At 32.6% G+C, this 17,165-nt stretch overlaps 3 protein-coding genes across 4 annotated transcripts; all 3 read right to left on the reverse strand.

Annotated features, from left to right (window-relative positions):
- Positions 1–219: 219 nt before the first annotated feature.
- On the reverse strand, positions 220–3,701 carry LOC111010891 (G-type lectin S-receptor-like serine/threonine-protein kinase At1g11300). The gene is made up of 7 exons (XM_022284467.2): positions 2,191–3,701; positions 1,977–2,093; positions 1,627–1,808; positions 1,335–1,545; positions 1,019–1,256; positions 780–930; positions 220–675 (listed from the first exon to the last, which is right to left on the reverse strand). Exons 1-7 carry the CDS (start codon positions 3,584–3,586, stop codon positions 391–393), a joined length of 2,580 nt encoding a protein of 859 aa, XP_022140159.2. The 5' UTR covers positions 3,587–3,701; the 3' UTR covers positions 220–390.
- A 1,348-nt stretch (positions 3,702–5,049) lies between these two features.
- LOC148212536 (G-type lectin S-receptor-like serine/threonine-protein kinase SD1-13) lies at positions 5,050–8,942 on the reverse strand. Its single transcript, XM_088122242.1, has 8 exons — positions 8,934–8,942; positions 6,978–8,379; positions 6,779–6,874; positions 6,438–6,628; positions 6,138–6,348; positions 5,820–6,057; positions 5,570–5,720; positions 5,050–5,484 (listed from the first exon to the last, which is right to left on the reverse strand). The coding sequence occupies exons 1-8, from the start codon at positions 8,940–8,942 to the stop codon at positions 5,176–5,178; spliced, it is 2,607 nt and encodes an 868-aa protein (XP_087978368.1). The 3' UTR covers positions 5,050–5,175.
- A 900-nt stretch (positions 8,943–9,842) lies between these two features.
- LOC148212537 (G-type lectin S-receptor-like serine/threonine-protein kinase SD1-13) lies at positions 9,843–13,487 on the reverse strand. 2 transcript variants are annotated; one of them, XM_088121559.1, is made up of 7 exons: positions 11,807–13,478; positions 11,602–11,721; positions 11,256–11,446; positions 10,970–11,180; positions 10,633–10,870; positions 10,386–10,536; positions 9,843–10,287 (listed from the first exon to the last, which is right to left on the reverse strand). In XM_088121559.1, the coding sequence occupies exons 1-7, from the start codon at positions 13,125–13,127 to the stop codon at positions 9,976–9,978; spliced, it is 2,544 nt and encodes an 847-aa protein (XP_087977685.1). In that variant the 5' UTR covers positions 13,128–13,478; the 3' UTR covers positions 9,843–9,975. The 2 variants fall into 2 exon arrangements, with proteins under 2 accessions (XP_087977685.1, XP_087977686.1); XM_088121560.1 differs by lacking the exon at positions 10,386–10,536 and having other exon boundaries at positions 10,147–10,287; positions 11,807–13,487.
- Positions 13,488–17,165: the final 3,678 nt, after the last annotated feature.

Genomic DNA, 17,165 nt, shown 5'->3' on the forward strand with positions numbered 1-17,165 from the left:
TCAATCTCCAAGCTTTTAAAATTATGTTTAATAAACTTTAAAAAACTTTTAATAGATTTAAAAATTTTTAATTTAAAGTTTAGAAACTTAGTAGACACGACATTAAAAGTTTAGATTATCACACAAAATTAAAAGTTGAAGAACTTATTAAATAAATTTTTAAGGTTAGAAATTTATTAGACATATATATATATATAATATCGAAAATTCGGACATCAATTGGATACCATCTTAGAATTTATAAACTAAACTTGTAATTGAAAACAAATTTGTAGACTTGAGTTATAAGTGACACTATTATCCAATTCGAGAAATATTTGAGAGGGCGTATACCTTCCTTATTAAACTGGTAGGCTCTCAAAATTACATATCAACTTTTCCAATCTAACACTACCGAGGCACAATTGTGGTAAGTGTCAGACTATTTAGAGAAAATTTATCAGAATTTGGTTGCGATGTACCAATAAAGCCCGATTGCTTTGGAGAAGGGAGATCTACAATCTCACTATTGAGCATTGAGATAATGGTAGTAATATTTGGTCTATCATTTACAAATTCTTGAACGCATAACAGCCCCACTTGAATGCATCTCAAAATCTCCGATTGATAGCACAATTCATACATTGATGGATCAATCAAAGGAATAAGATTGTCTTCCATCCACAACTTCCATGCCTGAAACCAAGTTATAAAAGTTATATGAGCTAGTTTTAGAGATTTTGAATGTTATAATGAATTTAGAGAGTAATTAAAAAAAAAAAAGGAAATTATAGACGTACAAATTCTAATAAGCTTAAAGCATATTCGTGGTAGTAGAACCCTGTGTTTCGTCTTCCACTAATAATTTCAAGCAATAGAACTCCAAAACTAAACACATCTGATTTCTCTGAAAATTGACCTCGCATTGCATATTCAGGAGACATATATCCACTTGGTTCATGAAAATCACATCAAAAATTAGTTTATGTTAGTTGCATATAACAATATAATTTAAAAAAAAAATGGTGAGAGCTCTTACTAAGTTCCAACAACTCTTACAGTACTTGCTTGAACTTCATCATCGCCAAAAATTCTTGCCATACCAAAATCTGAAATTTTAGGATTCAAATCTTTATCTAATAGAATATTACTTGCCTTTAGATCTCTATGAATGATTCTTAATCTTGAATCTCGATGAAGGTAAAGAAGACCTCGAGCAACCCCATCAATAATATTGAATCTCTTGTGCCAATCCAAAATGTTTTGCTTTTGGGAGCCTACATGCACAAACTTAATTATAATTAGTGAACGGATATACTAAATACAATTTAATGCTTATTAGGCAGCATTCTCACCAAAGATTAATGCATCCAAACTTAAGTTGGGCATGTATTCATATACTAACATCTTCTCTTCTCCTTCAGTGCAACAACCGAAAAGTCGCACAAGATTTCTATGTTGTAGTTTTGAAATCACCCTCACTTCATTTATAAATTCTTGGTATCCTTGATGAGAGGCTTTTGAGAGCATCTTCACCGCTATTTCCTGTCCATTTAACAGTTTTCCCTAGAAATAAAAACATTATCTTAAGTCACATGCTTCCAATTAATAAATAAAATCAAATAAATTTACCATGTGGTTGCCTACCTTGTAAACTGGACCGAAGCCACCCTGCCCAAGCTTGTTGCTTAAATCAAAGTTGTTTGTTGCAATTGCCAACTTCTCAAAATCATAAAGAGGTAGCTCTACTGCGTCTTCAATCATCATATCTTCCCTTGTCCACTTCAAAATCTTCTCCTCCTTTGTGGAAGTCATATTTCTTTTCTTCCCTGCCATACATATCAATGATTTACCTGACTATTTTATCAACTAACACAAGATAAATTTAATACCAACATTAGTGTGACTTAGCAGTTAAAACATCTCATTCCTCTCCTACACGTCGTAGGTTTAATCTTTCATTCTTATATTTGTTGTACTAATGGGATAAGTGTTACCTTGTTTTCGAGTCTTCCCTCCCCACCAAAAATACATGGCAACAATGATGAAGATGATAAACATTATTGCTGATAGTACTATGGCTATAATAATACCTTTCTTGTCTTTTATGTCATCTGTGGATGAAAGCAATATTAGAAACACTTGGATAGAAAAAACAATATAAATTTCAGTAATAAAACGTTGCAGTTGATGTTTAGGAAAAGAATATACTTGTATGATCCAAGTCTGCATATGCCACACGAAGGTAAAGATCAGCTCCATCGCTCTCAAACTTCTGTATATCAATCAACTCCCCTCTCCACAGCATACAACGAAGACCACTTTCATAAGCATAAGCACTACACGAACAATTCTTCAAGCACTCACCTCTACAATCATCTACCGAAGCAGAGGAATTCAACCATTCTGCAAGAAATGGAACTTTAACAACTCCCACTTTCAAAAATCCATCAACTTCCACCTCAGTGGCGCTCCTGTTTGACTTCTCACACTCCAATGGCGTATTTCTCACACACCCACCACTCCAATTTCCCTGATTCCACTCCTCCTCACGCTTTGGCTTGAACCCTTTTAAGCAACTGCAAACAGGGGACGCTTTCGCATTACAGATCCCAAAAGCCCCACAAGCACCATAGTAATCACACTGCGTTTTTATAGCCAACCAACCTCCCATCCACCGCTTCTCCTCAGAATCCAAGTACATTTCCTGAATATTTCCTTGCGAGCTTAAAAACAAGTAATCGAATTTCTCAGCCTCGTTGTAAGTGACGGAAAGATAGTAAGTTTGGTCTTCGATTACGAGGCTGTATCCAGAGAGATAAACAGAGACCATGTCGGGTATTCCCATAAAACCCTGTCCATTCCATGGACCGGATCGCCAAAACGTGTCACGGCCATTCCAAATCACAGCTTCGGGAATGTTGTGAACGTACAGCCCAAACGAGAAATTTCCCGTGGATGGATCAGAAGGGGTGTTCCATGAAGTAAGCCCCAGTCTCTGTTTTGTTCTTGTGTTGGTCATAAATTTCATGGATGGCAAGAATTTATCAGATGGGTGTTCGAAACTCTGCCATAAAACAACCCCAGAAGTTGTATCTTCCAAGATGAGGTTGCCGGTGTCTAAAATGCTGGCGGTTCTATTGGATTTGGGAGAAGATGAAATGTTTGAAGACCAAAGGACGGCGTCGTTTCCGTCTAAGACGACAAGGTTTCCATCTTGGGAAATGGTGAAGATTCCGGGGGAGTGTTTGAGAGGTTCGTCTTTGTTGGCCACCCACACAACGGTTTGTGGAGATATTTGATTGTTGAACCAAATTCCGAGGAATTGGTTTGTGGAGTTGAGAGGTGTGAAGAAGCCGAGCTGGAAGGAAGTGGAATTGGATGTTATGGTTGAAGGGTGTTTGATGAAATTGGTTGATGTGATGGTATCTGTACGCCCGAAGCAAAGATTTGAACAGAGACATGAAGATGAAAGAAGGATTAGGAGGAGACGACATGAAAAACTACTCCAATACTTTTGGGGGTTCAATTTCATGGCTGTTTTAATCTGTTGATTACTAATTGGAGTGACAAAATAATGTGTAAAAGAGAGGCTTATATTGTGCATAAATCCTTGGAACTGAAGGCTGTTTAATCACATTGCCTTAGAAACAAGTTCGATGGGAAAGCTGATTGGGTGCCACTCCACTGCTGGTCAAACTTCCAAACTCATATGATCCTTTTAGAGTCCTACTCTTTTTTGCCTTTTTCCTTTTTCTTTTTAATTGGTTGCGGTAGGTACGTGCTTATGCAAAGCTTAGCTACTACTTTCGAATCTAGTAAATGACTCTAAAATTTTAAACTTCATTTAGAAATTAATGTTTTTTTTTTTAATATGGGTGGAAGTTCGAATTCACAGTCTCTTAGTTATCTTGATTGTTTTCGAACTTTTCTTTTACCAAATTTCATATTCGTAGCATTGAATTGTATGACCTAATAATTATTGAATTGGCAAAAATTTACCTAGGTAAAATGATCATCTAAGCCAGGAAAGTTTCTAATTTTTCTTCGGAATTTCTTTTTTTTTTCTTTTCCCTTTGATGACTTTTTATTTTTTGTTTTATTCTCTAAATTTTCACCGAATTACTGACCATTGAAGAAACTTTCCATACATTTAGGACGGAAACATGTATTTTGTCATTGTTTACTGAAAAAATATACAACTTTCAATGAACAACAACATTTTTTTTCAGTAACTAATTCTCCGTACCATTTGAAAATTATGTTATATGTTGAATAATTTTGAAACTTCACTGTCAAATATTATTTTAAAATATTAAAAGTCGTGTGCAATGCTTGAAATAAAAACTTAATGATAATAAAATAGGTAAAAGTTAAAATTTAGTTGACATCTATACAATCATATCATTAATAATTTTGTTGGCGATTCAACAAAAAGAATGATGAATATAAAACTACATTTGCTAACAAGTTAATTATCACAAGACCTTGCTGTTTTTAAAAAGCTTACAACTCTCTTTTAATTACAATATATAATGGTTACTATATTCAACTAATTTAATCAATTTGTCTAAATATTACAATATGATCGATGATTTCCTCTGAATTTATTTAATAAATGTATATAGAAAAATACTTTCCCACAACAGCTTTTCTAATTATTGAGTGTTGATGTTTTTTGGGCGATCCAAATTATGGTATACCCAGTAATAGAAAGAGTCAAAATATTCACAAACATCAATTTTATAAAACCTTATCATCTTTGGAAAATTATGACCATCTAGCAAGAAAATCATGCATAACACGAGATTGAGTAAAGAAATGATTTTCGGGCAACTGAGTCAAACTCGAGAAATGTCCAGGTGATTAGGTATTTTCAATGTCAAACTATGTTATAAAATTATATTCCATAGTCCATGATGACGATACTTCTATACTAATACTTTATATATATTGGAAATGATGGATCAATTTCTTTTAATATACAATGTGGCATTGACTTGGTAAAGTTGTATTTGGAATGACATCCAAATTTCACATTATCTAATAATGAAACATAAAAAATCAAAATCAAAATCCGTGGGAACAATATATGGATTGAGAAATACAAGAAATAGGTGTAATAAATTGGAAGATTCTTCAAAAGGTATAAGATTAGAAAAAAAGGTACAATTATTTGGTACTGCTACCTATGAACTATCTAGCTATAATTTTGGTAAGTGTGACACTATTTACAGAATATTTATCTAAGTTTTGCTGGGATGAATCTGTGCTACTTTCATGTGTTCTGCCAACAAAACCTGGTTCCTTTGGAGAAGGAAGATCTACAATTTCACTATTGAGCATTGAAATAATGGTGGAGACATTTGGCCTATCATTTATAAATTCTTGAACGCATAAGAGCCCCACTTGAATGCATCTGAAAATCTCTAATTGGTAGTCCAATTCATATATTGTTGGTTCAATCAAATGCATAAGATTGTCTTCCATCCACAACTTCCATGCCTGAAACCAAGTTAATAAACTTGTATGAGTTATTCAGATTTGAATCTTGTCATGAAATTGGGAGTGAAGTTTTTCACGAGCTTACAAATCCCAATAAAGTTATGGCATATTCGTGGGGGTAGAACTCTGTGTTTCTCCTTCCACTGATGATTTCAAGTAATAGAACTTCAAAACTAAAGACATCTGATTTCTCTGAAAATTGACCCTGCATTGCATATTCAGGAGACATATATCCACTACATTCATACAAACACAAAAACACATAAATGAATCGTTATTAGCTACATATAACAATGAGGATCAAAATTTAATATAAAATGGCGACAGAGACTTACTAAGTTCCAACAACTCTTAAAGTGTTCGCTTTAACTTCGTTGCCATAAAAGATTCTTGGCATGCCAAAGTCCGAAATTTTAGGGTTCAAATCTTCGTCTAACAAAATATTACTTGCCTTGAGATCTCTATGAATAATCTTCAATCTCGAATCTCTATGAAGGTAAAGAAGTCCTGGAGCAATTCCATCGATAATATTAAATCTCTCCCTCCAATTCAAAAGTTTTTGTTTTGGTGAACCTACACATGTATAGATTTTAATTTTGGTTACCGAATGAATATTCCAAACTTTTGAAATTTAGCTCAAGTATATATCTCACCAAAAATTAATGCATCCAAACTTAGGTTAGGCATATACTCATATATCAACATCTTCTCTTCTCCTTCGATGCAACAACCAAAAAGCCGCACAAGATTCCTATGTTGTAGTTTTGAAATCACCCTCACTTCATTAATAAATTCTTCATATCCTTGATTAGAGGCCCTGGAAAGCCTCTTTATTGCTATTTCTTGTCCATTTAACAATTTTCCCTGAAAATAAAACTTTTTCTTAAACCATATAAGCTTCCGATTAATGTTTTTTTTAGAAAAAGAACCCACAAAAAGTAGTAGCCATGTACCTTATACATTGGACCAAAGCCACCTTGCCCAAGTTTGTTGGTCAAATCAAAATTGTTGGTTGCCATTGCTAGCTTCTTAAAATCATAAAGAGGTAGCTCCTCAAGTTTGATATCATCCTCAATCATATCATCTTCCCTTGTCAGTTTCAAAATCTTCTCTTTTTCACTGGACCTCATAGTTTTCTTCTTCTCTGTTTATACACCTCAAATGTTAACCAAATATAAACCCTTTTACCCACTACTAAAACGCTTAAGAAATGAAATGACTATAATTAGCAATATATACTACCTCAAATGTCATGTTAAAACTATAAGACAATTTTTTTTTTTTTTTTAGTTACCTTGTTTGCACCACAAGTATATGGCAATGATGAATATGATAAGCGTTGCTGGTAGAACTGTGGCTATAATAATTACTCTTCTGTTGTCTTTTACATCTGGGGATGAAGAAATCAATATTAAAGATATACTTAGTTCCAAAAACAACATAATTACAAGGTTGAAAAACTGTAATGAGGGAAAGGGAGAGTATATATATACTTGTAGTATGATCCAAATCTGCATATGCCATTCGAAGGTAAAGATCAGCTCCAACGCCCTCAAACTTCTGTATATCAATTAAGTCTCCTCTCCATAGCATACAACGAATGCCATTTTCATATGCATAAGCAGTACAAGAACAATTCTTCAAGCATTCCTGTCTGCAATCCTCTGCTGTAAGAGAAGTAATGGACCACTCTGCCAAATATGGAACTTTAACCATTTCCACTTTTACAAACCCATCTTCCTGAATGGTGGCATTATCATTGTTCGATTTCTCACACTGCAGTGGTGTATTTCTGGTGCATCCACCACTCCAATTTCCTCGATTCCACTCCTCTTCATGCTTTGGCTTAAACCCTTTTATACAGCTGCAAACAGGGGATGCTTTGGGATTGCACATCCCAAACGCCCCACAAGCACCATAAAAATCGCACCGCGTTTTTAGAGCCGACCAACTAATCTTCCACCCCTCCGAAGCATCCCAGTACATTTGCTCCAAATCCCCTTCCGATCTTAAAAACAAATATGCAAATTCTTGAATACTGTAATTGTAAGGAACAGAGAGAGTGTAAGTTTGGTCTTGGATTACGAGGTTGAATCCGGAGAGATAAACAGATTCCATTTCGGGTACTCCGATGAAAGACTGGCCGTTCCATGGACCAGACCGCCAATAAAGGCTACCTCCATTCCAAATGACAGCTTCAGGGAGATTGAAGACATTCAACGTAAAGGAAAAGTTCCCTGTAGATGGGTCGGAAGGGCTGGTCCATGAGGTAAGCCCCACTGTGTCTTTAGTTCTTCTGTTGGTCAAAAATTTCAAGGAAGGCAAGAATTTATCAGAAGGGTGTTCGAAACTCTCCCATATAACCTCCCCTGAAGAAGCATCTTCCAAAACAAGGTTTCCCGAATCTAGAATTCGGGCGCTTCGATTGGCTGCAGAAGAAGAAGAAACATTTGAAGACCAAAGGACGGTGTCGTTTCCATCTAAGACTACAAGATTCCCATCTTTGGAAATTGTGAAGATCCCTTGAGAAGTGTTGTTTAAAGGGTTGTCTCTGTTGGCTACCCATATTAAGGTTTGTACGGAGACTTGGTTGAACCAAATTCCGACATATCGGCGGGTAGAATTAGGAGGTGCGAAGAATCCCAACTCGAAGGAACTGGCATTGGATGATATAGTTGCAGGGTCTTTAATGAAATTTGTTGATGTGATCGTATCTTGGGCAGAGCAAATTGTTGAAGAGAAGCATATAAATGAAAGAAGAAGAAGATCAAGAAAACGACGACATGAAAAATTGCAGGTGTTTTTACTGATCAATTCAACCAAACTGCGTGCAAAAGGGTGTATAAAATAGACGACCCTAATTTTGCGATGACCATTAATGGGACTGTGCACAACCTAAAGAAAAATTAAATTAAAGATTTTGAAAGTTTTCTCCTACAGAGTTTTCAGAATTGAAAATTTGTGCCAATAAAAAATTAGAAGGTAAAATTTTGTTATTCTATGTGAAAATATTTTGGTACCCGCAATGGAGAATATTTCACAATTAGGTGTACAAGTTGTGTCTGCAGCGGTGCAAACTTGATGAGAAGCGGATTGGAAAATTTTGGATGCAGCTGCAGCTGGGCTTTCTGCAGTTTCACGATAAAACAATATTTCCCTTTTGCAAAAAAAATTATAATAATAAAACAGTATTTTAATAATAAAAACTTTTTATTATTAAATTTGTGACATTCTTTCTGAAAAAATTTAACTGAGAATTTTTAATAGATTAGAATAAAATTGAAAATTTTAAATGTTTAATTAGCAAATGGAGAATTACTTCAAATATTGATTACCATTTTGATATGTTCAGCGCTGATGTTTTAAAATATCTGTGCCTTGAAACTCTAGCCACCAGAAAAGACTTCTTGATTTGTCTTTTCCTTATTCTTTGTAAACCAATAAAATACTGTATTCATAGTTTATATTTCAATATAATATTATCTGCAGTAAATTAACGATGAATATTTTAAGTATTAAAAAATATAAAAAATTATTTTATCACTTTTTTCTATTTTTTGTAATTTAAAATTTGAGAATGTTACGTCAGAAATAGAACCAGAAATTTAAACACTGAGGGATAAATAAAAAACAAACAAACAATACTTACCTAAGGACAAATCTTACCAACGGTGAGTTTGATATATTTTTTAGTATAAATTGTGAGATGAGGGTTCAAATTCAAAATGTCCAGGTAAGTTAACCATTTGAGATTTTTCAAAAATAATTTTGTGTATAATTATCTTTCAAGTGTTTAATAAAAAGGTATTTTAAGACAATCAATTTTTTAAAAAAATATTTTTTATTTACTACCTAACATTAAACTTTTTTAAAAAAATATTCCTACTCATCTAAAATTACCTAGAAAGTTTAAATTAATACTTTTTACAAAAGTATTGGGAGAAGAAATTATTTTCTTTAAAAGTATTATTTTTTTAAAGTTATACCAAAACCCAAACGCAGTATATCATTCTAACCTGACTTATTTATAAACCAATTAAGATCAATGGATCCCGCTAATATTTTTTTGAACTGAAAAGAAAAATCAAATTAAAAATCGATAATGATATGCAGTTAAGTATTTCTATTATATTATAAAATTAATTCCAGTCTATGATTTATGATTATTCATTTCACTTCAGACCAGAATTTATTAGACATTTTTCGAAATCTAAAGATCAATTAGTAACCCTATTAAAAGTTTTTTTTGAAAACATTAAATATTTTACAAAGTAAAAAATGAACATCTTTGACCATGCAATTCAACCTTAAGAAAATCTATAGATAGACTTTAATTAGAAGTGAAAATATTAAACCAATTTAAGAAAGTAAAATAAAATTGAGAAGGTCGGTGCCCTACCGTATCAATTATCAGTATCAGTATGCTCTTTAAGCCACAATTACGAATAGGTTACAAGTAAACCAAAACTATTTGTTGTCCAATCCAACAAGCTACCGAGGTACAATTGTGGTAACTGTAAGACTATTATTTACAGAAAATTTATCACAATTTTTTTGAGATTCCTCTATGCTATTCTCGCGTGGTCTACCAATAAAGCCCGGTTGTTTTGGGAAAGGAAGATCTACAATTTCACTATTCAGCATTGAGATAATGGTAGAAACATTTGGCCTATCATTTATAAGTTCTTGAATGCACAAGAGCCCAACATGAATGCATCTCAAAATCTCTCCTTGGTACCTCAATTCATAAATTGTAGGTTCAATCAGATGAATTAGATCGTCTCCCTCCCATAACTTCCATACCTGAAACGAAGTTAATTAACAAAGTTGTATGAGTTATTGAGATGTGAATGATACAATGAATTTGAGAACAACTTTTCTAGAAACTTGTATGAACGTACAAATTCTAATAAGTTCAAAGAATGCTCGTGGTAGTAGAACCCTGTATTTCGTCTTCCACTAATAATTTCAAGCAATAGAACTCCAAAACTAAACACGTCTGATTTCTCTGAAAATTGACCTTGCATTGCATATTCAGGAGACATATATCCACTAGATTTGTAGAAAACAAAAACACATCAATGAATTATTGTTAGCTACATAACAATAAGGATCGATTTACTATAAAATGACGAGAAAGATACTTACTAAGTTCCAACAATTCTTAAAGTGTTGGCTTTAACTTCATTGCCATAAAAAATTCTTGCCGTGCCAAAGTCCGAAATTTTAGGGTTGAAATTTTTGTCTAACAGAATATTGCTCGCCTTGAGATCTCTATGAATAATTTTCAATCTCGAATCCCTATGAAGATAAAGAAGTCCTCGAGCAATTCCATCGATAATATTAAATCTCTCTCTCCAATCCAAAAGTTTTTGTTTGGAGGAGCCTACACGTGTATAGATTTTAGCTTTGGTTAGTGAATGAAAATCCCAAACTACATTAAACACTGTCGTAACTTTTGAAATTTAGGGTCAGAGTATCTCACCAAAAATTAATGCATCCAAACTTAGGTTGGGCATATACTCATATATCAACATCTTCTCTTCTCCTTCGATGCAACAACCAAAAAGTCGCACAAGATTCCTATGTTGTAGTTTTGAAATTACTCTTACTTCATTAATAAATTCTTCATATCCTTGTTGGGAGACCCTTGAAAGCCTCTTTACTGCTATTTCCTGTCCATTTGCTAATTTTCCCTGAAAATAAAATTCTTAAATCATACACTAGCTTCCTCCAATAATCAAAGAATATTATAAAGAAAAAGTACTTACCTTATACACTGGACCAAAGCCACCTTGCCCAAGCTTGTTGGTCAAATCAAAATTGTTGGTTGCCATTGCCAGCTTCTCAAGATCATAAATAGGTAGCTCCTCAAGTTTTATATCATCCTCAATCATATCATCTTCTCTTTTCAGTTTCAAAATCTTCTCTTTTTCTCCGGACGCCATAGTTTTCTTCTTCTCTGTTTATTAACATCAAACGTTACCAAAGATTATGACTTTGTACTTTGTAGTAAAATGGTAAAGAATTTATGACATTGACTATAATTAGCACGCATTATAAGACTGTCTCAAATGTCATATTGAAAGACAAATTTTAATTTGACTTTTTAGTTACCGTTTTTGGGAGCTTTCCTTTTCCATCTCAACCACAAGTATATTGCAATGACGAAAATGACAAGCGTTGTCGGTAGCACTATGGCTATAATAATTCCCGTCTTGTCTTTTACACGATCATCTGTGTTAGATCAAAATAACATTAAATAATTTCAATGATGAAAAAATTGCAGTAGAAGTTTATAGGCAGAGTTAGAAGTATATACTTGTAGTATGATCTAAGTCGGCATACGCCATTCGAACATAAAGATCAGCTCCACCACTCTCAAACTTTTGCATATCAATTAAATCATCCCTTCTCCAAAGCATACAATTGATACCATTTTCATATGCATAAGCAGTACAAGAACAATTCTTCAAGCACAACTGTCTGCAATCATCTGCTGTAAGAGAGGAAATGCCGGACCACTCTGCCAAAAATGGCAATTTAACTGTTTCCACTTTCAAAAACCCATCTTCCAGAGTGGTGGCATTACACAGCAATGGTGTATTTCTGACACAACCACCACTCCAATTTCCTTGATTCCACTCCTCTTCATGATTTGGCTTAAACCCTTTTAAACAGCTGCAAACAGGGGACGGTTTGGGATTGCAGATCCCAAATGCCCCACAAGCACCATACAAATCGCAACGCGTTTGTAGAGACATCCAAGTAATCTTCCAGCGCTCCTCCGAAACATCCCAGTACGTTTGCTGCAAATTCCCTCCCGGGCTTAAAAACAAATAAGCAAATTCTTGAATGCTATAATTGTAAGAAACAGAGAGAGTGTAAGTTTGGTCTTGGATTACAAGGCTGTATCCGGAAAGATAAACAGCTTCCATTTCGGGTACTCCGATAAAAGAATTACCATTCCATGGACCAGACCGCCAATAAGGATCACGGCCATTCCAAACCACAACTTCTGGGAGATTTTGAACATCCATCCCGAAGGAAAAGTTTCCTGTAGATGGATCCGAAGGGTTTTTCCATGAGGTAAGCTGAACCTTGTCTTTGGAATTTACGTCTAATTTGTTTGTGATGATTTGCATGGCGGGCAAGAATTTGTCAGAAGGGTGTTTGAAACTCTGCCATATAACCTCCCCTGAAGAAGCATCTTCCAGAACCAGGTTTCCCGAATCTAAAATTCGGGCGCTTCGATTGGTTGAAGAAGAAGAAGAAACATCTGAAGACCAGAGGACGGTGTCGTTTCCATCTAAGACCACAAGATTCCCATCCTTGGAAATTGTGAAGATCCCTTGAGAAGTGTTGTTTAAAGGATTGTCTCTGTTGGCTACCCATATTAAGGTTTGTACGGAGACTTGGTTGAACCAAATTCCGACATATCGGCGGGTAGAATTAGGAGGTGCGAAGAATCCCAACTCGAAGGAACTGGAATTGGATGATATAGTTGCAGGGTCTTTGATGAAATTTGTTGATGTGATGGTATCTTTGGCAGAGCAAAATGTTGAAGAGAAGCATGTAAATGAAAGAAGAAGAAGAAGATGAAGAAGAGGACAGGAAAAATTGCAGCTTTTTTTGGATTTCATGACCGTCGCCGAATACTAATCAATTGATCCAAACTGCACAGCGTGCTGAAGGGTGTGTAAAATAGACGACCCGTATTTTGCGAGAACCATTGATGGGACTGCACAGCGTTGAATCTCGTCCCTTGAGAAACAAGTTGGGGGCGAGGGTTTTCAATTAGAAGGTCTACGAGTTTTGTTGGGCAGCCAGCCAAGCGGATTGACGGCAGCTGCTTTGTTTGACAATTTCGAAGAGGAAAATAAGAAATGTTGTAATTTTACGGGGCAAACATGGTAAAAAAAAGTTAGGAAAATAAGTAAAATAGTAAGGATTGAGTTTTTCAAATATAGTATTTTTTTTTTTTGTAAAAAAACGGAGGCTAAACTACAAGTATACCTTGCAGGCCCGAACAAACAATAAATTACTTCTGATTGATTTCTCATATACTAATGATTGACAGATATACTCCTGATATATATGTGATATATGTTTGATATACATATGGTATGAAATTGATTTACTTCTGATATAACTATGATATCTACTACTATAGGTGATATAGAATTGATTGACTTATGATATACTATTGATTTACTTATGATATAACTATGATTGACAGATATACTCCTGATATATATGTGATATATGTTTCATATACATCTGATATGAAATTGTTTATTTCTGATATAACTATGATATATACTACTATAGGTGATATAGAACTGATTGACTTCTGATATACTATTGATTTACTTGTGATATAACTATGATTGACATATATACTCCTGATATATATGTGATATATGTTTGATATACATATGATATGAAATTGATTTACTTCTTATATAACTATGTGATATCTACTACTATAGATGATATATAACTAATTGACTTCTGATATACTATTGATTTACTTCTGATATAACTATGATTAATAGATATACTCTTGATATATGTGTGATATAGGTTTGATATACATATGATATGAAATTGATTTACTTTTTATATAACTATGATATCTATCAATTATTTCGAACATATTAGCTCTAATATATGTTTTTTGATATACTACTAATATATGAAATAATTTTTTTTTCCAGATAAAAGCAATGGTATAAACACGAAAAATGAAATAAAAAAGCATTGTTGAAAATGTTGATGTCGTTCGTCCAAAAGACAACATAAACCAACGCCAAAAGTGTTGTCTATGGAAAAACGGAAAGCTTCAAAGATATTATCTCCGAAAACACGACAATCACCAAGAACGAAGATTGATGTCCCAAGCTTTTACTAAAAGATTATACAAGAATGAAACTTATGCTTTTCTAAACTGTTGGAACTTATGCTTCTTCATTTATAGAATTTTCAGAATGACATTGTTAGTCTACTTTTGGTTTATGCTACTGGTTCGTTTTGATGTTTAAACCTTTAAGTTTTTGGTTGACGCTACTGGTTCATTTGATGTTGATGTTGATGTTGATACCCAAGAATGATGTTTAAATCTTTTAAGAATGACATTGTTGCTGATTTCGTTTTGATATTTAAAACTTTAATAAAACTTAATTGTACTATTGATATATGTACGATGCATACTTGATATATCACTGATATATTATTGATATACAAAAAAAACCCTAAGTTTCTATTTACTTATAATTTCTAATTGGTTTCTCATTCACAGTAACTTCGAAAATCACCATTGACGTTCACATTCACGTTCCTTTCAAGTTTTCTTTCTCATTTTTAGTAAGTATCAAGTTTTCTCATGCATGCCAATACCTACCGATTTCTAATTGATCAAAAAAAAAATACAAGACAAATGGTTAAAGCAGGTAAAATAGTGATTTACTATTATACAACTAATATAGAACTGATTGACTTCTAATATACTAATGTTGTCAGATATACTCCTGATATATATGTGATATATGTTTGATATATAATAACGAAGCGATAACTGAAAAGGGTAATTAATTTGGGAATACTGAAAATTTTAAAATCAGGATTTTCAAAATTCTGAAAATATAAAAAAGGCATGCTATTTTGTTAAATATAGAAAACTTATATGCTACCCATTACAAATTCCCAAATTTTATTAAGAAACTATAACTATTTATCTTTCTTTATTATCTTAGAAATGGAAATTTTTGAAACAAAAAATAACTTTATTTTTAATATTATTATTATTATTGTTTATTTGAAGGAATCCTTTTCATTCTTCCAATAATTCATTTTCTGTAGACTACTAAAAAACTTTGCTCAAATAAAATTTGGTGACATTATCGGGTAACAAGAGTATGCCAAATTTAGTAACTCAAGACTCATACGAGACTTCTAATTAAAGTTACCCGATAATGAAAATTAGGTTTTTTTTTTTTTCCGTCGTCTTCTTATTCTCATTTTCAACTTTTTACGCGACATAAATAAAAATATAATTTTATCATTCTTAAATATATAGATGTATGTCATTTTTCTTTATTAAAAGAAAAAGAAAATAGAAACAATCAAACATTACCAAACTAACCTTAATGTTTCCGTTACTTGTTTCTGATTTTCAATTTTATTAGAATCAAGCACTTTGCAATTATTTCTATTTTTTATTTTTTAAAATTCTCAAAAATTGAATATGGGAACAATCGGAACAAATTTAATTTTTTTTTATTTTTGTTTCCGTTTCCAATTTGTTGCCAAACATAAATATAAATATTGTTTGATCTTTGATTTCGTTGTTGAGACTATGTAATTTTGTTTTTCTTTATTAGAATTGAGGAAAAAAATAATGAATAAAAACATTAACAAAGGAGCCCCGGGAACTAACAGAACATATTTCTGTTAAATTTCTTTTCTGAGATTAAGTATTTTTCGTTACAAACATATCAATTATACTTGTTTCAGTATTTAAGACCCTTCTTCTCATGTTTTATTGTTTTTGTTTGGCTAAATATGTTAATAAAGCAATATTGGTTGCAAATTTTGCACAAATTTTTATTTACAATATATTAATAAAGCAATATTTTTATCGCACAAATTTTGTAATAGTAAAATTTGACATTTTTTTTATTAAACCATGAAAGGAACTCATTAAAACTTTTAATATATTAAAATAAAATTGATAATTTCATAATACTCAGGAGTCAGGACCAGATTAAAAATTACCTAAAAAATGGGACTACTGTTTTTAAAAAATTAGGGAATATTTATTTAGGGGACTATTATATACCTAGTACGTACTTCGATAGTTTAAAATTCTCTCTTTGTCCCATCTATACGTCTCTGGCCACCAGAAAAGACCTTTTTTTCCTCTTTCTTTATAAAACAAATATATGTACTATATTCATAGTATATATTTCAATATAATATTATCTGTCGTAAAATAACGATGAATATTTTGTATATTAAAAAATTAATAATTTATTTTGTTGGGTTTGTAAGGTAAATACAAATAAACTTCCACATTTGTTAGAGAAGAGAGAAAATTATCTATGAGATCTTTTGGATGAAACAAAAAATAAAATCGAGAGGGTTATGTACAAAGGGACAATATCATACCATTTAGATACTAGGATTGTCCTTAACATATTCTAAATTATTTTTTCTATTTTTGTTACTTAAAATCTTGGTTAGACTTCGAATATTACATCTATAAGTGAGGATTTATGGTGGGAATTCAAACTCATGACCTTAGATACCTACTTTAACCACTTACACATTCTTATTGGAATTAATAGATAATATTTTTTAAAAAGTAAAAAAAAAGGTCAGAGTGATACGTAGATAAAGTAATTTTCTAGAAAGAAACAGAAATGAAGTCAAACTGGAGAAAAGTCCAGATTAGTTGCTGCCATTATAAATGGTATTATAAAATTAATTCCAGTCCATGATTTATGATGATTCCTTTTATATGAAAACTCTGCTTTCTTTCCTTGAAATTGTATGGAGAAGATATTTCAACTAATATATGTGGGCGTTGACTTGGTAATAGTATAGATATTTTTATTAATATATGTGAACAATGTCTCCGCATAATTATTTTTAAAGTTGTGTTTACATTTCTAGACTAA

This window comes from Momordica charantia (assembly GCF_013281855.1).
Source record: "Momordica charantia cultivar OHB3-1 chromosome 3 unlocalized genomic scaffold, Mcharantia_2.0 BLBB01000003.1, whole genome shotgun sequence".
NCBI classification, from domain to species: domain Eukaryota; kingdom Viridiplantae; phylum Streptophyta; class Magnoliopsida; order Cucurbitales; family Cucurbitaceae; genus Momordica; species Momordica charantia.